A 23,333-nucleotide genomic window follows, 5' to 3' on the forward strand; every position below is an offset into this window, starting at 1 on the left:
GTCTGTGCGGAGTTTGTACATTCTTCCCTTGTCTGCATGGACTTCCTCCCACAGTCCAAAAATGTACAGGTTAGGATGATTGGCCAGGCTAAATTACCCCTTAGTGTCAGGGGGATTAGCAGGGTAAATATGTTGGATTACAGGGATAGGGCCTGGGTGGGATTCTTGTCAGTACAGCCTCAATGGGCCGAATGGCCTCCTTTTGCACTGTCGGTATTCTATTCTGCAATAACATCCACCGCCTTGCCCTCGTCAATCATCTTTGTCACTTCTTCAAAAAACTCATTCAAGTTTGAGAGACATAACCTCCTCCGCAAAAGGTCATGCTGCCTATCACTAATAAGTCCATATTTTTCCAAATATGGATAAATCCTGCCCCTATGAATCCCCTCTAATAATCTCCCTCCCACTGGCGGAAGGCTCACTGGCCTGTAATTTCCTGGATTATCTCAGTTGCTCTTCTTAAACAAGGGAACAACATTGGCTATTTGCCAGCCTTCTGGGACCTTTCCTATGACTAAAGAGAAAACAAAGTTTTGAATAAACTGAAGGTCGATAAGTCCCCTGGGCCTGATGAAATATATCCTAGGATTCTTTGGGAGGCAAGGGATGAGATTGCAGAGCCTTTGGCTTTGATCTTTGGGTCCTCGCTGTCCACGGGGATAGTACAGTAAGAAGTCTCGCAACACCAGGTTAAAGTCCAACAGGTGTCCAACCTTTTGGACTTTAACCTGGTGTTGTGAGACTTCTTACTGTGCTTACCCCAGTCCAACGCCGGCATCTCCACATCATGTCCACACGGGGATAGTGCCAGAGGACTGGAGAATGGCGAATGTTGTTCCTCTGTTTAGGAAAGGGAATAGAAATGACCCTGGTAATTATAGACCAGTTAGTCTTACTTTGGTGGTTGGTAAATTGATGGAAAAGGTCCTTAGGGATGGGATTTACGACCATTTAGAAAGATGCAGATTAATCCGGGATAGTCAGCACGGATTCGTGAAGGGCAAGTCGTGCCTCACAAATTTGATAGAATTTTTTGAGGAGGTAACTAAGTGTGTTGATGAAGGTAGGGCAGTTGATGTCATATACATGGATTTTAGTAAAGCATTTGATAAGGTCCCCCATGGTCGGCTTATGATGAAAGTGAGGAGGTGTGGGATAGAGGGAAAGTTGGCCGATTGGATAGGTAACTGGCTGTCTGATCGAAGACAGAGGGTGGTGGTGGATGGAAAATTTTCGGATTGGAGGCAGGTTGCTAGCAGAGTGCCACAGGGATCAGTGCTTGGTCCTCTGCTCTTTGTGATTTTTATTAATGACTTAGAGGAGGGGGCTGAAGGGTGGACCAGTAAATTTGCTGATGATTGGTGGAGTAGTGGATGAGGTGGAGGGCTGTTGTAGGCTGCAAAGAGACATAGATAGGATGCAAAGCTGGGCTGAAAAATGGCAAATGGAGTTTAACCCTGATAAATGTGAGGTGATTCATTTTGGTAGGACAAATTTAAATGTGGATTACAGGGTCAAAGGTAGGGTTCTGAAGACTGTGGAGGAATAGAGAGATCTTGGGGTCCATATCCACAGATCTCTGAAGGTTGCCACTCAAGTGGATAGAGCTGTAAAGAAGGCCTATAGTGTGTTAGCTTTTATTAACAGGGGGTTGGAGTTTAAGAGCCGTGGGGTTATGCTGCAACTGTACAGGACCTTGGTGAGACCACATTTGGAATATTGTGTGCAGTTCTGGTCACCTCACTATAAGAAGGATGTGGAAGCGCTGGAAAGAGTGCAGAGGAGATTTACCAGGATGCTGCCTGGTTTGGAGGGTAGGTCTTATGAGGAAAGGTTGAGGGAGCTAGGGCTGTTCTCTCTGGAGCGGAGGAGGCTGAGGGGAGACTTAATAGAGGTTTATAAAATGATGAAGGGGATAGATAGAGTGAACGTTCAAAGACCATTTCCTCGGGTGGATGGGGCTATTACAAGGGGGCATAACTATAGGGTTCATGGTGGGAGATATAGGAAGGATATCAGAGGTAGGTTCTTTACGCAGAAAGTGGTTGGGGTGTGGAATGGACTGCCTGCAGTGTTAGTGGAGTCAGACAGTTTAGGAACATTTAAGCGGTTATTGGATAGGCACATGGAGCAGACCAGGATGATGGGGAGTGGGATAGCTTGATCTTGGTTTCAGATAAAGCTTGGCACAACATCGTGGGCCGAAGGGCCTGTTCTGTGCTGTACTGTTCTATGTTCTATGTTCTACCATCCGAGGAAAAAGGCTCTCACTATCCACCCTATCTAATCCTCTGATCATCTTGTATGCCTCTATTAAGTCACCTCTTAACCTTCTTTTCTCTAACAAAAACAACCTCAAGTCCCTCAGCCTTCCCTCATATGATTTTCCCACCATACCAGGCAACATCCTGGTAAATCTCCTCTGCACCCTTTCCAATACTTCCACATCTTTCCTATAATGCGGCGACCAGAACTGTACTGGACCCTGGTTAGACCCCACTTGGAGTACTGCGCGCAGTTCTGGTCACCTCATTACAGGAAAGATGTTGAAGCCATTGAAAGGGTGCAGAGGAGATTTACAAGGATGTTGCCTGGATTGGGGGGCATGCCTTATGAGGATAGGTTGAGGGAGCTTGGTCTCTTCTCCCTGGAGAGACGAAGGAGGAGAGGTGACCTGATAGAGGTTTACAAGATGTTGAGAGGTCTGGATAGGGTAGACTCTCAGAGGCTATTTCCAAGGGCTGAAATGGTTGCTACGAGAGGACACAGGTTTAAGGTGCTGGGGGGTAGGTACAGAGGAGATGTCAGGGGTAAGTTTTTCACTCAGAGGGTGGTGGGTGAGTGGAATCGGCTGACGTCGGTGGTGGTGGAGGCAAACTCGTTGGGGTCTTTTAAGAGACTTCTGGATGAGTACATGGGATTTAATGGGATTGAGGGCTATAGATAGGCCTAGAGGTGGGGATGTGATCGGCGCAACCTGTGGGCCGAAGGGCCTGTTTGTGCTGTGGCTTTCTATGTTCTATGTTCTATGTACGCAATACTCCAAGTGCGGCCGCACCAGAGTTTTGTACAGTTGCAGCATGACCTCCTGGCTCTGAAACTCAATCCCTCTACCAATAAAAACTAACACACCGTACGCCTTCTTAACAACCCTATCAACCTGGGTGCCAACTTTCAGGGATCTATGCACATGGACACCCAGATCCCTCTGTTCATCCACACTCCCAAGTATCTTACCATTAGCCCAGTACTCTGTATTCCTGTTACTCCTTCCAAAGTGAATCACCTCTCACTTTTCTGCATTAAACTCCATTTGCCACCTCTCAGCCCAGCTCTGCAGCCTATCTATGTCCCTCTGCAACCTGCCACTTCCCTCCGCACTATCTACAATTCCACCGACTTTAGTGTCATCCGCAAATTTACTAACCCATCCTTCCACACCCTCATCCAGGTCATTAATAAAAATGACAAACAGCAATGGCCCCAAAACAGATCCTTGTGGTACACCACTAATAACTGAACTCCCGGATGAATATTTCCCATCAACCACCACCCTCTGTTTTCTTACAGCTATGATGTGGAGATGCCGGCATTGGACTGGGGTAAACACAGTAAGAAGTTTAACAACACCAGGTTAAAGTCCAACAGGTTTATTTGGTAGCAAAAGCCACACAAGCTTTCGGAGCTCTAAGCCCCTTCTTCAGGTGAGTGGGAATTCTGTTCACAAACAGAGCTTATAAAGACACAGACTCAATTTACATGAATAATGGTTGCAATGCGAATACTTACAACTAATCAAGTCTTTAAGAAACAAAAGAAACCTGTTTGTGAACAGAATTCCCACTCACCTGAAGAAGGGGCTTAGAGCTCCGAAAGCTTGTGTGGCTTTTGCTACCAAATAAACCTGTTGGACTTTAACCTGGTGTTGTTAAACTTCTTACTGTTCTTACAGCTAGCCAGTCCTGATCCAAACCACTAAATCACCCTCAATTCCATGCCTCCGTATTTTCTGCAAAAGCTTACCATGCGGAACCTTATCAAATGCTTTGCTGAAATCCATATACACCACATCAACCGCTTTACCCTCATCCACCTCTTTGGTCCCCTTCTCAAAGAACAAAACAAGGTTTGTGAGGCACGACCTACCCTTCACAAAACCATGCTGACGATCCCTAATCAAATTATTCCTTTCTCGGTGATTATAAATCCTATCTTTTATAATCCTTTCCAAAATTTTGCCCACAAGAGAAGTAAGGCTCACCAGTCTATAATTACCAGGGTTGTCCCTACTCCCCTTCTTGAACAAGGGGACAACATTTGCTATCCTCCAGTCTACTGGCACTGTTCCTGCAGACAATGACGACACAAAGATCAAAGCCAAAGGCTCTGCAATCTCAAAGAACAATACAGCCCCCCGCCTCACCTTGAACCTATGACCCCTCGTGAATGTCACCATCTTAACTTGAGAGTTACTACCGACCTGGGAAAAAGCTTCCCACCGTTCACCCTATCTATGCCTTTCATAATTTTATACACCTCCATTAGGTCACCCCTCATCCTCCGTCTTTCCAGCGAGAACAACCCCAGATTACCCAATCTCTCCTCATAACTGAGCCCTTCCATACCAGGCAACATCCTGGTAAACCTCCTCTGCACTCTCTCTAAAGCCTCCACGTCCTTCTGGTAGTGCGGCGACCAGAACTGGACGCAGTATTCCAAATGCGGCCGAACCAACGTTCTATACAACTGCAACATCAGACCCCAACTTTTATACTCTATGCCCCGTCCTATAAAGGCAAGCATGCCATATGCCTTATTCACTACCTTCTCCACCTGTGACGTCACCTTCAAGGATCTGTGGACTTGCACACCCAGGTCCCTCTGCGTATCTACACCCTTTATGGTTCTGCCATTTATCGTATAGCTCCGCCCTACGTTAGTTCTACCAAAATGCATCACTTCGCATTTATCTGGATTGAACTCCATCTGCCATTTCTTTGCCCAAATTTCCAGCCTATCTATATCCTTCTGTAGCCTCTGACAATGTTCCTCACTATCTGCAAGTCCAGCCATTTTCGTGTCATCCGCAAACTTACTGATCACCCCAGTTACACCTTCTTCCAGATCGTTTATATAAATCACAAACAGCAGAGGTCCCAATACAGAGCCCTGCGGAAAACCACTAGTCACAGACCCTTCCACTACTACCCTCTGTCTTCTGTGACCAAGCCAGTTCTCCACCCATCTAGCCACCTCCCCCTTTATCCCATGAGATCCAACCTTTTGCACCAACCTACCATGAGGGACTTTGTCAAACGCTTTACTAAAGTCCATATAGACGACATCCACGGCCCTTCCCTCGTCAACCATTCTAGTCACTTCTTCAAAAAACTTCACCAGGTTAGTGAGGCATGACCTCCCTCTCACAAAACCATTCTGACTATCGTTAATGAGTTTATTCCTTTCTAAATGTGCATACATCCTATCTCTAAGAATCCTCTCCAACAACTTCCCTACCACGGACGTCAAGCTCACTGGCCCATAATTTCCCGGGTTATGCTTCCTACCCTTCTTAAATAACGGGACCACATTAGCTATCCTCCAATCCTCTGGGACCTCGCCTGTGTCCAGTGACGAGACAAAGATTTGCATCAGAGGCCCAGCGATTTCATCTCTCGTCTCCCTGAGCAGCCTTGGATAGATTCCACCAGGTCCTGGGGATTTGTCAGTCTTTATATTCCCTAAAAAACCTAACACTTCCTCCCTTGTAATGGAGATTTTCTCTGACAGGTCAACACTCCCCTCCGAGACACTCCCAGTCAACACATCCCTCTCCTTTGTGAATACGGTGGAGTTGTAGACAGTGTGGAGGGAAGTGGCAGGTTACAGAGGGACATAGATAAGCTGCAGAGCTGGGCTGAGAGGTGGCAAATGGAGTTTAATGCGGAAAAGTGTGAGGTGATTCACTTTGGATTTTCTGGGAGGCTAGAGAGGAGATTGCAGAGCCTTTGGCTTTGATCTTTGTGTCGTCATTGTCTACAGGAACAGTGCCAGAAGACTGGAGGATAGCAAATGTTGTCCCCTTGTTCGAGAAGGGGAGTAGGGACAACCGTGGTAATTATAGACCGGTGAGCCTTACTTCTCTTGTGGGCAAAGTATTGGAAAGGATTACAAGAGATAGGATTTATAATCACTTAGAAAGGAATAATTTGATTAGGGATAGTCAGCACGGTTTTGTGAAGGGTAGGTCGTACCTCACAAACCTTATTGAGTTCTTTGAGAAGGTGACCAAAGAGGTGGATGAGGGTAAAGCGGTTGATGTGGTGTATATGGATTTCAGCAAAGCGTTTGATAAGGTTCCCCATGGTAAGCTTTTGCAGAAAATACGGAGGCATGGGATTGAGGGTGATTTAGTGGTTTGGATCAGGAATTGGCTAGCTGTAAGAAAACAGAGGGTGGTGGTTGATGGGAAATATTCATCCTGGAGTTCAGTTACTAGTGGTGTACCGCAAGGATCTGTTTTGGGGCCATTGCTGTTTGTCATTCTTATTAATGACCTGGATGAGGGCATGGAAGGATGGGTTAGTAAATTTGCGGATGACATTAAAGTCAGTGGAGTTGTAGACAGTGTGGAGGGAAGTGGCAGGTTACAGAGGGACATAGATAAGCTGCAGAGCTGGGCTGAGAGGTGGCAAATGGAGTTTAATGTGGAAAAGTGTGAGGTGATTCACTTTGGAAGGAGTAACAGGAATACAGAGTACTGGGCTAATGGTAAGATACTTGGTAGTGTGGATGAACAGAGGGATCTGGGTGTCCATGTGCATAGATCCCTGAAAGTTGGCACCCAGGTTGATAGGGTTGTTAGGAAGGCGTACGGTGTGTTAGATTTTATTGGTAGAGGGATTGAGTTTCGGAGCCAGGAGGTCATGCACAACTGTACAAAACTCTGGTGCGGCCGCATTTGGAGTATTGCGTACAGTTCTGGTTGCCGTATTATAGGAAAGATGTGGAAGCGTTGGAAAGGGTGCAGAGGAGATTTACCAGGATGTTGCCTGGTGTGGTGGGAAGATGGTATGAGGAAAGGCTGAGGGACTTGAGGTTGTTTTCGTTAGAGAGAAGAAGGTTAAGAGGTGACTTAATATAGGTATACAAGATGATCAGAGGATTAGATAGGATAGTGAGAGCCTTTTTCCTTGGATGGTGATGGCTAACACAAGGGGACATAGCTTTAAATTGAGGGGTGAGAGATATAGCTTTAAATTGAGGGGTGAGAGATATAGGACAGATGTTAGAGGTAGGTTCATTGTCCCACTGGAGCAAGCAGAGAGGGAGTGATTTGTGGCCGTAGTGCTGGTGAGAGATTGATTGATTGAATAAAATAAATAAATCAGTCAGTTAGTTAGTGTGTTTTTTTGCCTTTATTTTTGTAGTAGTGTTTTAATTTTAAACTGAAAACTGGAAGTGGGCTGCTAAGGAGTCTGGGAAGGTTTTTTTTAAGCGCGCGAAGTATAAAAGGTAGGCTGCAGTATGCAGCGGGCAGCGTTGGGAGTGGGCAGAGGAGTGTGTGGGAAGCAGAGTGTGAGCTATAAGGGCTTTGGCTCACAGAGCTTCAGGGGACAGGGCAAGCAGGGGTGAGTTTTTTCATTCTTGTTTACTTTTTCTCTGTGTGCCTTGGTATAAAGGGGCAAATATGAGTGTGAAGCCAGCGTGTTGTTCCCAGTGTAGGATGTGGGAGGACCTGGAGGCACCTGGCCTCCCGGACAGCCACATCTGTGAGGGGTGTGTCGAGCTGAGGGGCCGTGTTAAGGAGCTGGAAGTGCAGCTCGAGGATCTTAGGCTGTTAAGGGAGAATGAGGAGGTGATAGACAAGAGCTATCATCAGGTAGTCACACCAGGGCCACAGGTGGAGGCCAAGTGGGTGATGGCCAGGAAGGGTAAAGCTCGGGTGATTGAGAGCACCCCGGTGGATGTGCCCCTACACAACAAGTACTCCTGCCTGAGTACTGCTGGGGGGGACAGCCCGCCTGGGGGAAGCAGCAGTGGCCGTGTCTCCGGAGTGGAGTCCGGCCCTAGAACTCGGAGGGCTAAGGAAAAGGGGAGGAAGGCAGTAAGGGGGTCTGACAGGCGTTTTTGCGGAGGCTGGCGGGAGTCTCAGATAGTGGTCTGCCTCCCTGGGGCCGGGATCCAGGATGTCGCTGGTTGACTCCCGGAAATCCTGAGGGGGGAGAGGGAGGAGCCAGAGGTCGTGGTACATATTGGTACCGCTGATGTGGGAAGGAAGGGGGAAGGGGTCATGAAAAGAGAGTATAGGGAATTAGGGAGACAGCTGAGAAGGAGGAAAGCAAAGGTAGTAATCTCAGGATTGCTGCCTGTGCCACGGGAGGGTGAGGGCAGGAATGGAGTGAGGCGGAGGATGAATGTGTGGCTGAGGGACTGGTGCAGGGGGCAGGGATTCAGGTTCCTGGACCATTGGGACCTCTTTAGGGGCAGGTGTGACATGTACACACAAAACGGGTGGCACTTGAATCCCAGGGGGACCAATATCCTGGCGGGAAGGTTGGCTAAGGCTACTGGGGAGAGTTTAAACTAGATAGGTTGAGGGGGAGGGGATCGAGACGAGGTGACTGGGAGCGAGGAACTTAGCTCGCAAACAGAGAAGGGTTATAGACGGTGCAAGAGGGAGGATGGACGGGGGATAGAACATAGAACGTTACAGCGCAGTACAGGCCCTTCGGCCCTCGATGTTGCGCCGACCAGTGGTACCAATCTAAAGCCCCTCCAATCTACACTATTCCAATATCATCCATACGTTTATCCAATAACCATTTGAATGCTCTTAATAGAGAAGGGGAGAGCTCAGACCAAAGGATTGAGATGTGTTTACTTTAATGCCAGGAGCATAGCGAATAAAGGGGATGAGCTCAGAGCGTGGATCGATGCCTGGAAGTGTGATGTGGTGGCCATTAGGGAGACTTGGATGTCTCAGGGACAGGACTGGATACTATAGGTGCCGGGATTCAGATGTTTCAGGAAGGACAGGGAGGGAGGCAAGAGAGGGGGTGGAGTGGCACAGCTGATCAGGGATAGTGTCACAGCTGTAGAGAAGGTGTATGCTGTGGAGGGATTGTCTACAGAGTCTCTGTGGGTGGAAGTTCGGAATGGCAAGGGGGGCGATCACTTTGCTGGGAGTTTTCTATAGGCCGCCCAATAGTGACGGAGGTGGAGGAGCAGATAGGGAAACAGATCCTGGAGAGTTGCAATAATAGCAGAGTTGTTGTGATGGGAGAATTTAATTTCCCAAACATAGATTGGAATATCCCTAGGGTAAGGGGATTGGATGGGGAGGAGTTCGTTAGGTGTGTTCAGGAGGGTTTCCTGACACAGCATGTGGACAAGCCTACAAGAGGAGAGGCTGTACTTGATCTGATACTGACCAATGAGCCTGGACAGGTGTCAGATCTCTCAGTGGGAGAGCATCTTGGGGATAGCGATCATAACTCTATCTCCTTTATGCTTGCATTGGAAAAAGAGAGGATCAGGCAAGCTAGGAAAGCGTTTATATGGAGTAAAGGGAAATATGAAGACATAAGGCAGCAAATTAGTGGAGTAAATTGGAAGGAGGTATTCTTGGGGAAATCTACTGAAGAGAGGTGGCAGTTTTTCGAGGAATGTCTGTCTAGGGTTCTACAGGACAATGTTCCGAGCAGACGGAGGAGTTGGTAGGTTAAAGGAACCGTGGTGCGCGAAAGCTGTGCGGGACCTAGTCGAGAAGAAAAGGAAAGCGTACAAAAGGTTCAGAGAGCTTGGCGAAGATAGGGATCTAAATGAGTATACGGCTTGTAGGAAGGGACTAAAGAAGGAAATTAGGAGAGCCAGAAGGGGTCACGAGAAGGCCTTGGCCGGTAGAATTAAGGAAAACCTTAAGGCATTCTATAAATATGTGAAGAGTAAAAGGATGAGACGTGAAGGAATAGGGCCTATAAAAGGTGAAGGCGAGAAAATCTGTACGGAACCAGTAGAAATGGCAGAGGTGCTTAATGAGTATTTTGCCTCGGTTTTCACAGAGGAGAAGGACATGGGTGGATGTACTGTGGGCTTGCGGTGGACTGAAAAGATTGAGTATGTGTACTTTAACAAAGAGGTTGTGCTGGAATCTTTGAATGGCATCAAGATAGCTAAGTCGCCGGGTCCAGATGGGATGTACCCCAGGTTACTGTGGGAGGCGAGGGAAGAGATTGCAGAGTCTCTGGCGATGACCTTTGCGTCGTCGATGGAGATGGGAGAGGTGCCGGAGGATTGGAGGATTGCGGATGTGGTTCCTATTTTCAAGAAGGGGAATAGGGATAGCCCAGGAAATTACTGACCGGTGAGTCTAACCTCAGTGGTTGGTAAACTGATGGAGAAGATCCTGAGGGACAAGATTTATGAGCATTTAGAGAGGTTTAGTATGCTCAAGAATACTCAGCATGGCGTTGTCATAGGCAGATTGTGCCTTACGAGCCTGGTGGAGTTCTTCGAAAATGTGACTAAACACATTGACGAAGGGAAGGCGGTAGATGTGGTTTATATGGATTTTAGCAAGGCGTTCGATAAGGTCCGCCATGCAAGGCTTCTGGAAAAAGTGAGAGGGCATGGGATCCAAGGGGCTGCTGCCCTGTGGATCCAGAACTGGCTTGCCCAAAGGACAGTAAGAAGTTTAACAACACCAGGTTAAAGTCCAACAGGTTTATTTGGTAGCAAAAGCCACACAAGCTTTCGGAGCTGCAAGACCCTTCTTCAGGTGAGTGGGAATTCTGTTCACAAACAGCATATAAAGACACAAACTCAATTTACATGAATAATGGTTGGAATGCGAATACTTACAACTAATCAAGTCTTTAAGAAACAAAACAACATGAGTGGAGAGAGCATCAAGACAGGCTAAAAGGATGTGTATTGTCTCCAGACAAGACAGCCAGTGAAACTCTGTGGGGGTTACAAATAGTGGGACATGAACCCAATATCCCGGTTGAGGCCGTCCTCGTGTGTGCGGAACTTGGCTATCAGTTTCTGCTCAGCGACTCTGCGCCGTCGTGTGTCGCGAAGGCCGCCTTGGAGAACGCTTACCCGAATATCAGAGGCCGAATGCCCGTGACCGCTGAAGTGCTCCCCAACAGGAAGAGATCAGTCTTGCCTGGTGATTGTCGAGCGGTGTTCATTCATCCGTTGTCGCAGTGTCTGCATAGTTTCCCCAATGTACCATGCCTCGGGACATCCTTTCTTGCAGCGTATCAGGTTGACAACGTTGGCCGAGTTGCAAGAGTATGTACCGTGTACCTGGTGGATGGTGTTCTCACGTGAGATGATGGCATCTGTGTCGATGATCCGGCACGTCTTGCAGAGGTTGCTGTGGCAGGGTTGTGTGGTGTCATGGTCACTGTTCTCCTGAAGGCTGGGTAGTTTGCTGCGGACAATGGTCTGTTCGAGGTTGTGCGGTTGTTTGAAGGCAAGAAGTGGGGGTGTGGGGATGGCCTTGGCGAGATGTTCGTCTTCATCAATGACATGTTGAAGGCTCCGGAGGAGATGCCGTAGCTTCTCCGCTCCGGGGAAGTACTGGACAACGAAGGGTACTCTGTCCACTGTGTCCCGTGTTTGTCTTCTGAGGAGGTCGGTGCGGTTTTTCGCTGTGGCGCGTTGGAACTGTTGATCAATGAGTCGAGCGCCATATCCTGTTCTTATGAGGGCATCTTTCAGCGTCTGGAGGTGTCTGTTGCGATCCTCCTCATCCGAGCAGATCCTGTGTATACGGAGGGCGTGTCCGTAGGGGATGGCTTCTTTAACGTGTTTAGGGCGGAAGCTGGAGAAGTGAAGCATCGTGAAGTTATCCGTGGGCTTGCGGTACAGTGAGGTGCTGAGGTGACCGTCCTTAATAGAGATGCGTGTGTCCAAGAATGCAACCGATTCCGGAGAGTAGTCTATGGTGAGCCTGATGGTGGGATGGGACTTGTTGATGTCATCATATAGTTGTTTCAGTGATTGTTCACCATGAGTCCAAAGGAAGAAAATGTCATCGATGTATCTAGTGTATAGCATCGGTTGAAGGTCCCGTGCGGTGAAGAAGTCTTGTTCGAACCTGTGCATGAAGATGTTGGCATATTGAGGTGCGAATTTGGTCCCCATGGCTGTTCCGTGTGTCTGGATGAAGAACTGGTTGTTGAAGGTGAAGATATTGTGGTCCAGGATGAAGCGGATGAGATGTAAAATTGCATAGCCTCTCCGGCTATGTCGAGGGCATCCTGAAACCCATTGTACAAAGAACCCCCAGCTTTTGTCGTGACAGGACGGACTTCCTACAGAAACTCGGCACACATGGAGCAGTTGAACCAGGAGCGCTCCTCGTCACAATGGATGTCTCGGCACTCTACACCAGCATCCCCCATGACGATGGCATTGCTGCAACGGCCTCAGTGCTCAGCGCCAACAACTGCCAGTTTCCAGATGCAATTTTACATCTCATCCGCTTCATCCTGGACCACAATATCTTCACCTTCAACAACCAGTTCTTCATCCAGACACACGGAACAGCCATGGGGACCAAATTCGCACCTCAATATGCCAACATCTTCATGCACAGGTTCGAACAAGACTTCTTCACCGCACGGGACCTTCAACCGATGCTATACACTAGATACAACGATGACATTTTCTTCCTTTGGACTCATGGTGAACAATCACTGAAACAACTCTATGATGACATCAACAAGTCCCATCCCACCATCAGACTCACCATAGACTACTCTCCGGAATCGGTTGCATTCTTGGACACACGCATCTCCATTAAGGACGGTCACCTCAGCACCTCACTGTACCGCAAGCCCACGGATAACCTCACGATGCTCCACTTCTCCAGCTTCCACCCTAAACACGTTAAAGAAGCCATCCCCTACGGACACGCCCTCCGTATACACAGGATCTGCTCGGATGAGGAGGATCGCAACAGACACCTCCAGACGCTGAAAGATGCCCTCATAAGAACAGGATATGGCGCTCGACTCATTGATCAACAGTTCCAACGCGTCACAGCGAAAAACCGCACCGACCTCCTCAGAAGACAAACACGGGACACAGTGGACAGAGTACCCTTCGTTGTCCAGTACTTCCCCGGAGCGGAGAAGCTACGGCATCTCCTCCGGAGCCTTCAACATGTCATTGATGAAGACGAACATCTCGCCAAGGCCATCCCCACACCCCCACTTCTTGCCTTCAAACAACCGCACAACCTCGAACAGACCATTGTCCGCAGCAAACTACCCAGCCTTCAGGAGAACAGTGACCATGACACCACACAACCCTGCCACAGCAACCTCTGCAAGACGTGCCGGATCATCGACACAGATGCCATCATCTCACGTGAGAACGCCATCTACCAGGTACACGGTAAATACTCTTGCAACTCGGCCAACGTTGTCAACCTGATACGCTGCAAGAAAGGATGTCCCGAGGCATGGTACATTGGGGAAACTATGCAGACACTGCGACAACGGATGAATGAACACCGCTCGACAATCACCAGGCAAGACTGTTCTCTTCCTGTTGGGGAGCACTTCAGCGGTCACGGGCATTCGGCCTCTGATATTCGGGTAAGCGTTCTCCAAGGCGGCCTTCGCGACACACGACAGCTCAGAGTCGCTGAGCAGAAACTGATAGCCAAGTTCCGCACACACGAGGACGGCCTCAACCGGGATATTGGGTTCATGTCCCACTATTTGTAACCCCCACAGAGTTTCACTGGCTGTCTTGTCTGGAGACAATACACATCCTTTTAGCCTGTCTTGATAGAACATAGAACATAGAACATTACAGCGCAGAACAGGCCCTTCGGCCCACGATGTTGCACCGACCAGTTAAAAAAAAAAACTGTGACCCTCCAACCTAAACCAATTTCTTTTCGTCCATGAACCTATCTACGGATCTCTTAAACGCCCCCAAACTAGGCGCATTTACTACTGATGCTGGCAGGGCATTCCAATCCCTCACCACCCTCTGGGTAAAGAACCTACCCCTGACATCGGTTCTATAACTACCCCCCCTCAATTTAAAGCCATGCCCCCTCGTGCTGGATTTCTCCATCAGAGGAAAAAGGCTATCACTATCCACCCTATCTAAACCTCTAATCATCTTATATGTTTCAATAAGATCCCCTCTTAGCCGCCGCCTTTCCAGCGAAAACAATCCCAAATCCCTCAGCCTCTCCTCATAGGATCTCCCCTCCATACCAGGCAACATCCTGGTAAACCTCCTCTGCACCCTCTCCAAAGCCTCCACATCCTTCCTGTAATGTGGGGACCAGAACTGCACACAGTACTCCAAGTGCGGCCGCACCAGAGTTGTGTACAGTTGCAACGTAACGCTACGACTCCTAAATTCAATCCCCCTACCAATAAACGCCAAGACACCATATGCCTTCTTAACAACCTTATCTACTTGATTCCCAACTTTCAGGGATCTATGCACACATACACCTAGATCCCTCTGCCCCTCCACACTATTCAAAGTCCTCCCGTTAGCCCTATACTCAACACATCTGTTATTCCTACCAAAGTGAATTACCTCACACTTCTCCGCATTAAACTCCATCCGCCACCTCTCGGCCCAACTTTGCAACCTGTCTAAGTCTTCCTGCAAACTACGACACCCTTCCTCACTGTCTACCACACCACCGACTTTGGTGTCATCAGCAAATTTGCTAATCCACCCAACTATACCCTCATCCAGATCATTAATAAATATTACAAACAGCAGTGGCCCCAAAACAGATCCCTGAGGTACACCACTTGTAACCGCACTCCATGATGAATATTTACTATCAACCACCACCCTCTGTTTCCTATCCGCTAGCCAATTCCTGATCCAATTTCCTAGATCACCCCCAATCCCATACATCTGCATTTTCTGCAGAAGCCTACCATGGTGAACCTTATCAAACGCCTTACTAAAATCCATATATACCACGTCCACTGCCTTGCCCCCATCCACCTCCTTGGTCACTTTCTCAAAAAACTCAATAAGGTTAGTAAGGCACGACCTACCTGCCACAAAACCATGCTGACTATCACCTATCAATTCATTACTCTCCAAATAACTATAAATCCTATCCCTTATAATTTTTTCCAACATCTTGCCGACAACAGAAGTGAGACTCACCGGTCTATAATTCCCGGGGAAGTCTCTGTTCCCCTTCTTAAACAATGGGACAACATTCGCTAACCTCCAATCTTCTGGTACTATACCAGAGGCCAACGACGACCTGAAGATCAGAGCCAGAGGCTCTGCAATCACTTCTCTTGCCTCCCAGAGAATCCTTGGATAAATCCCATCCGGACCAGGGGATTTATCTATTTTCAGACCCTCCAGAATATCCTGCACATCCTCCTTATCAACTGTAATACTGTCTATTCTACTCCCTTGCAACCCAGTGTCCTCCTCAGCTATATTCATGTCCCCTTGCGTGAACACCGAAGAGAAATATTGGTTCAATGCTTCACCAATCTCCTCCGGTTCCACACATAACTTCCCTCTGCCATCTATAACTGGCCCTAAACTTGCCCTAACCAACCTTCTGTTCTTGACATACCTATAGAACGCCTTAGGATTCTCTTTAACCCTATCCGCCAAAGTCTTCTCATGTCCCCTTTTAGCCCTTCTAAGCTCGCTCTTCAACTCCCTCTTAGCCAATCTAAAGCTTTCTAGTGCACTACCCGAGTGCTCACGTCTCATCCGAACATAAGCCTCCTTTTTCTTTTTAACCAACAAAGAAACTTTTTTGGTGCACCACGGTTCCCTAGCCCTACCAATTCCTCCTTGCCTGACAGGGACATACCTATCACAGACTCGCAGTAGCTGCTCCTTGAAAAAACTCCACATGTCGGACGTTCCCAGTCCCTGTAATCTCCTAGTCCAACCTATGTTTCCTAATTCTCTCCTAATAGCCTCATAATTACCCTTCCCCCAGCTAAAACCACTGGCCCGAGGTTCATGCCTATCCCTTTCCATCACTAAGGTGAACGTAACCGAATTGTGGTCACTATCACCAAAATGCACACCAACTTCCAAGTCTAGCACCTGGTCTGGCTCATTTCCCAGCACCAGATCCAATATAGCCTCACCTCTAGTTGGCCTGTCTACATACTGAGTCAAAAAACCTTCCTGCACGCTTTGAACAAAAACTGACCCCTCTAACGAGCTAGAGCTATAACAATTCCAGTCAATATTAGTCAAGTTAAAATCCCCCATAACAATTGCCCTATTACTTTCACTCCTAAGCAGGATTGACTCCGCAATCCTTTCCTCAACCTCTCTAGAACTTTTAGGAGGTCTATAAAAGACTCCCAACAGGGTGACCTCTCCTCTCCTATTTCTAATCTCCGCCCATACTACCTCAACAGATAAGTCCTCATCAAACCTCCTCTCTGACACTGTGATACAATCTCTGACCAATAATGCTACCCCTCCCCCTCTTCTACCTCCTTCCCTACTTCGACTAAAACATTTGAACCCATGTTGTTTTGTTTTGTTTTGTTTCTTAAAGACTTGATTAGTTGTAAGTATTCGCATTCCAACCATTATTCATGTAAATTGAGTTTGTGTCTTTATATGCTCTGTTTGTGAACAGAATTCCCACTCACCTGAAGAAGGGTCTTGCAGCTCCGAAAGCTTGTGTGGCTTTTGCTACCAAATAAACCTGTTGGACTTTAACCTGGTGTTGTTAAACTTCTTACTGTGTTTACCCCAGTCCAACGCCAGCATCTCCACATCTTGCCCAAAGGAGGCAGAGAATGTGTATAGATGGGTCTTTTTCTAATTGGAGGTCGGTCACCAGGGGTGTGCCCCAGGGATCTGTTCTGGGACCCTAGCTGTTTGTCATTTTCATAAATGACCTAGATGAGGAAGTGGAGGGATGGGTTGGTAAGTTTGCCGACGACACGAAGGTTGGTGGGGTTGTGGATAGTCTGGAGGGATGTCAGAAGTTACAGAGGGACATAGATCGATAGGATGCAAGACTGGGCGGAGAATTGGCAGATGGACTTCAACCCAGATAAATGTGTAGTGGTCTATTTTGGCAGGTCGAATGGGATGAAGGAGTACAATATAAAGGGAAAGACTCTTAGTATGGTAGAGGATCAGAAGGACCTTGGGGTCCGGGTCCATAGGACTCTAAAATCGGCCCCGCAGGTGGAGGAGGTGGTTAAGAAGGCGTATGGTGTGCTGGCCTTTATCAATCGAGGGATTGAGTTTCGGAGTCCGGGGATAATGATGCAGCTATATAAGACCCTCGTCAGACCCCACTTGGAGTACTGTGCTCAGTTCTGGTCGCCTCATTACAGGAAGGATGTGGAAAAGATTGAAAGGGTGCAGAGGAGATTTACAAGGATGTTGCCTGGATTGAGTGGCATGCCTTATGAGGATAGGCTGAGGGAGCTCGGTCTTTTCTCCTTGGAGAGACGCAGGATGAGAGGAGACCTAATAGAGATATATAAGATGTTGAGAGGCATAGATCGGGTGGACTCTCGGAGGCTTTTTCCCAGGGTGGAAATGGCTGCTACGAGAGGACACAGGTTTAAGGTGCTGGGGGGTAGGTACAGGGGAGATGTTAGGGGGACGTTTTTCACACAGAGGGTGGTGGGCGAGTGGAATCGGCTGCCGTCAGTGGTGGTGGAGGCAACCTCAACAGGGTCTTTTAAGAGACTCCTGGATGAGTACATGGGACTTAATAGGATGGAGGGTTATAGGTAGGCCTAAAAGGTAGGGATATGTTCGGCACAACTTGTGGGGCCAAAGGGCCTGTTTTGTGCTGTAGTTTTCTATGTTTCTATGTTCTTTACTCGGAGAGTAGTAAGGGTGTGGAATGCTCTGCCTGCAGCAGTAGTGGACTCGTCAACATTAAGAGCATTCAAATGGTTATTGGATAAACATATGGATGATATTGGAATAGTGTAGATTAGAGGGGCTTTAGATTGGTTTCACTGGTCGGCGCAACATCGAGGGCCGAAAGGCCTGTACTGCGCTGTTATGTTCTATGTAAGAAGTCTCACAACACCAGGTTGGACTTTAACCTGGTGTTGTGATACTTCTTACTATATTCTGGTGGAGCAGATGGGGTCCTTCATCTGCTTTCTGCACTGCAGGGCAGTCCTTTGGACCACACCTTCGGCACTGACCAGATACAGGACACTTCTCCTGGCCTCCAGTTCATCAAACTGGATGTGAGCATTGCAGCTCCCTGTCTAATTCAAGCCATCTCCTTCCTCAATATTGAGTAGGTTGTTGTCTTGGCACCTTTTAAGAACAGTGTGTGGATATTATGGTATTGTGTTCCATTTAGCTCAGAATGTCACACAATACATCAGGAAACCCCCGACTGAATAATTATTTAGGCTGAAGTCAGGTGGTATTGTCTGATTTGCCCTCTGCCCTCCCCCTCGGATTTAGTCCCGGAGAGAAAATTCTACCAATGCATTTCTCTCTGGGAATCCAGGAAAATTGGGAATGGATGGGAATGTGGAGTTGAAGGCGAAGATCAGTCATGACCATATTGAATAGTGTAGCAGGCATGAGGGACCATGGCTGGAATTCTCCTGTCCCGCCCGCCACGGGAATTGTTGCGGGCGGGGGGCAGATCGTGCAAAGGTCCATTGACCTCGGGTGGGATTCTCCGGTTTTGAGGGGAGCGCGGCCAGAGAATCCCGCCCTATATTTCTGATGTTTTACATTTTCAATGTGTACCTTAATGGCTTTGCTCTATTTCAGTTTCTGGCCTCTTGATTCAAACCACCAAAATAATGCTTTCTTATATTGTGCCCATTCTGTAAATTATTAATATCTTTGAGATTTTATTTCCTATGCGTTTATGTTAATTACACTTCTGCCCCAATTAGGTGAGATATACAGTATTATCAATCTTTGTTCACTCTGAAACTTAAAGCATTGGAGAATCATTTCATTGTTGATTAAGTACATTGCAAATTTGGACAAAGTATCGCAAAAAAACACTCAATCCTTCCAGATAATTTTTATATTAGAGTTCCTCCTACAGGCGTTTTTGAGTACTGAACCACATCTGAATCTAATTCCCTGTCAGTCAGCCCCTATTTTCCAAAGAATGACCTCCTTACAGGAGGATGGTGTCAGGGCAGCATTTGTCGAGGTGCCCAGTATTGAAGGGAGTGATGATGGCATCATTGCTAAGTGCAAACACTGCACACAAGCACTTGCAGCATGAGTTCCTGCATTACAACCAAGAAAGCAAGCCCTGACTGACTTTCACATCCCAAACTCGTACCTCTCATACATTCAGTGGATTAACTTGACCTTCTGTCTCATGAACAGATTGAAAGGAAATCTCAGTACTTTTGACTTAAGTTGCCTTTAATCTCAATTTAATTTGATTTATTATCGTCACATGTATTGGGATACAGTGGAAAGTATTGTTTCTTGCGCGCTATGCAGCCAAAGCATATCATTCATAGAGAAGGAAAGGAGAGAGTGCGGAATGTAGTGTTACAGTCATAACTAGGGTGTAGAGAAAGATCAACTTAATGCGAGGTCGGTCCATTCAAAAGTCTGACGGCAGCAGCAAGGGAAGAAGCTGTTCTTGAGTCGGTCGGTGCGTGGCCTCAGACTTTGGTAATTGTACTTTGACTTTTGACAATTGTTTTTTACAGGGAGCCAGTGGATGAGGTTCTACAGATACCTCCTTCATTATTAACATGTGGGGGTTGTCAACAGAATATTGGAGATCGTTATTTCCTGAAAGCTATCGATCAATATTGGCATGAAGATTGTCTGAGCTGTGACCTGTGTGGCTGTAGACTAGGAGAAGTGGGTCGGAGACTGTACTATAAACTGGGCAGAAAGCTTTGTCGAAGGGACTACCTCAGGTATGACAGATTTATTTGAATTTTATTTCTATTTTAATGCAGAAGTCCTGTTACCTGAAATTAAAGCTTTCGGGTTAAAATATATAACTGATATAAGTTTAAACTCTGTGGTGTGATTGATTCCCATAAATGAATTGGGTGAGTTACATTTAGGGGTGTCCTTCCCATGATGCAGAAATGTAATAATAATATTCCCTTGTGATCAGTGCCGTTTATTCTTTCCTTTCATTCATCAGTCTCTTCAAACTGCATTTTTTTTATTCATTCGTGGGACATGGGCATTTATTGCCCATCCCTAGTTGCCCTTGAGGAGGTGGTGGTGAGCTGCCTTCTTGAATCGCTGCAAGTCCACGTGCTGTGGGTTGACCCACAATACCGTTAGGGAGGGAATTCCAGGATTTTTACCCAGCGACTGCGAAGGAACGGCCGATATATTTCCAAATCAAGATGGTGAGTGGCTTGGAGGGAAACTGGCAGGTGGTGGTGTTCCCATTTATCTGCTGCCCTTGTCCTTCTAGATGGAAGTGGTCGTGGGTTTGGAAGGTGCTGTCTAAGGATCTTTGAATTGCTGCAGTGCATCTTGTAGATAGTACACACTGCTGCTACTGAGCGTCGGTGGTGGAGGGAGTGGATGTTTGTAGATGTGATGCCAATCAAGCGGGGCTGCTTTGTCCTGGATGGTGTTGAGCTTCTTGAGTGTTGTTGGAGCTGCACCCATCCAAGCAAGTGGGGAGTATTCCATCACACTCCTGACTTGTGCTTTGTAGATGGTGGATAGGCTCTGGGGAGTCAGGAGGTGAGTTACTCATTGCAGTATTCCGAGCTTCTGACTTGCTCTTTTTGCCTGTACTGTATTTCTGTGGTGAGTCCAGTTGAGTTTTCTGGTCAATGGTAACCCCAAGGATGTTGGCCTTGTTGCATTTGAGCATGGACTGCTTCAATATCTGAGGAGTCGTGAATGGTGCTGAACATTGTGCAATCATCAGCGAACATCCTCTCTTCTCACCTTATGACGGAGGGAAGGTCATTGATGCAGCAGCTGAAGATTGTTGGTTGTTGGGCCTAGGACACTACCCTGAGGGACTCCTGCGGGGATGTCCTGGAGTTGAGATGACTGACCCTCCACAATCACAGCCATCTTCCTATGTACCAGGTATGACTACAACCAGTGGAGAATTTGCTCCCTGACATCCACTGATTCCAGTTTTGCCAAGGCTCCTTGATACCGCACTCAGTCGAATGCAGCTTTGATGTCAAGGGCTGTCACTCTCACCTCACCTCTGGAATTAAGCTCTTTTTCGTCCATGTTTGATCCAAGGCTGTAATGAGGTCAGTTGCTGAGTGACCCTGGTGAAACCCAAACTGGGCGTCACTGAGCAGGTTAGAACAAAGAACGAAGAAAATTATAGCACAGAACGGGCCCTTTGGCCCTTCAAGCCTGCATTGATCATGCAGCCCGACTGAACTAAAACCCCCTACCCTTCCGGGGACCTGGCCTCCACAGCCTTCTTTGGCAAAGAGTTCCATAGATTCACCACTCTCTGGCTGAAGAAATTCCTCCTCATCTCTGTTTTAAAGGATCGTCCCTTTAGCCTGAGGTTGTGCCCTGTGGTTCTAGCTTTTTCTACTAGTGAAAATATCCTCTCCACATCCACTCTATCCAGGCCTTGCAGTATCCTATAAGTTTCAATAAGATCCCTCCTCATCCTTCTAAACTCCTAACACTAACTCCAACGAGTTTAGAAGGATGGTCATAGATAGAAGCTTCAGGGATGTAGTTACTACGAAGAATGAAGATAGATGGGTGACGGTGAGAGGGGCTGGGAGGAAGCAGTCAGTACGGGATCCCCTGTGGTTGTTCCCCTCGGCAACAAGTATACCACTTTGGATACTGTTGGGAGGGACAACCTACCAGTGGTAAGCCACGGTGAATGGATCGCCAGCACGGAGTCCGTCCCTGTGGCTCAGAAGGGAAGGGGGGAGAGCAGGAGAGCAATAGTTATTGGGGACTCGATAGTTAGAGGGACAGATAGGAGATTCTGTGGCAGCGAGAGACTCATGGATGGTATGTTGCCTCCCGGGTGCCAGGGTCCGTGACGTCTCGGACCGTGTTTTCAAGATCCTTAAGGGGGAGGGGGAGCAGTCACAAGTTGTGGTACACATTGGTACCAACAACGTAGGTAAGAGAAGGGATGGGGATTTAAAACAGGAATTTAGGGAGCTAGGGTGGAAGCTGAGAGCCAGGACGAACCATGTTTTCATCTCTGGTTTGTTGCCGGTGCCACGTGCTAGTGAGTTGAGGAACAGAGAAAGAGTGCAGATAACTAATTTGTCAGGGGGATGGGAAAAGGAGCTGTAGTCCAGAAGCCAGTGTTGTGTTGTGAGGTACTGAGGAGGGTATCAAGGTCGCAGGAGTGTACCGGCAGACAGGAAGGTGGGTTGAAGTGTGTCTACTTCAATGCAAGAAACATCCAGAATAAGGTAGGTGAACTTGGAGCGTGGATTGGTACTTGGGGCTATGATGTTGTGGCCATTACAGGGACATGGTTAGAACAGGGACAGGAATGGTTGTTGGAAGTTTCGGGGTATAGATGTTTCAGTAAGAGTGGGGAAGGTGGTAAAAGAGCTGGAGTAGCAGCATTGTTAATCAAAGATAGTTTAACAGCTGCAGAAAGGCAGTTCGAGGGAGATCTGCCTACTGAGGTAATATGGGCTGAAGTTAGAAATAGGAAAGGAGCAGTCACGTTGTTAGGAGTTTTCTATAGGCCCCCAAATAGTAATAGAGATGTGGAGGAAGAAATTGCAAAGCAGATTATGGATATGTGTGGAGGTCACAGGGTAGTGACTAGAATGGTGGATGAGGGAAGGGCCGTGGATGTCATCTATATGGACTTTAGTAAAGCGTTTGACAAAGTCTCTCGTGGTAGGTTGGTGCAAAAGGTTGGATCTCATGGGATTAAGGGGGAGGTGGTTAGATGGGTGGAGAACTGGCTTGGTCACAGAAGACATAGGGTGGTAGTGGAAGGGCCTGTAACTAGTGGTGTTCCGCAGGGCTCTGTATTGGGACCTCTGCTGTTTGTGATTTATATAAATGATCTGGAAGAAGGTGTAACTGGGGTGATCAGTAAGCTTGCGGATGACACGAAAATGGCTGGACTTGCAGATAGTGAGGAACATTGTCAGAGGCTACAGAAGGATATAGATAGGCTGGAAATTTGGGCAAAGAAATGGCAGATGGAGTTCAATCCAGATAAATGCGAAGTGATGCATTTTGGTAGAACTAACGTAGGGCGGAGCTATACGATAAATGGCAGAACCATAAAGGGTGTAGATACGCAGAGGGACCTGGGTGTGCAAGTCCACAGATCCTTGAAGGTGACGTCACAGGTGGAGAAGGTAGTGAATAAGGCATAT

At 47.5% G+C, this 23,333-nt stretch overlaps 1 protein-coding gene across 3 annotated transcripts in view; it reads left to right on the forward strand.

Moving 5' to 3' along the window:
• The window catches only part of lmo2 (LIM domain only 2 (rhombotin-like 1)), a 51,559-nt gene that overhangs the window by 18,268 nt on the left and 9,958 nt on the right, over window positions 1–23,333 (forward strand). For all 3 annotated transcript variants that reach the window (XM_078221070.1, XM_078221071.1, XM_078221069.1), the window contains one exon: window positions 19,704–19,919. In XM_078221070.1, coding sequence (XP_078077196.1) covers window positions 19,704–19,919 — 216 coding nt within the window. The remainder of the gene's footprint in view (window positions 1–19,703; window positions 19,920–23,333) is intronic.

The sequence above is a fragment of the Mustelus asterias genome, chromosome 9 (genome assembly GCF_964213995.1).
Source record: "Mustelus asterias chromosome 9, sMusAst1.hap1.1, whole genome shotgun sequence".
Taxonomy (NCBI): domain Eukaryota; kingdom Metazoa; phylum Chordata; class Chondrichthyes; order Carcharhiniformes; family Triakidae; genus Mustelus; species Mustelus asterias.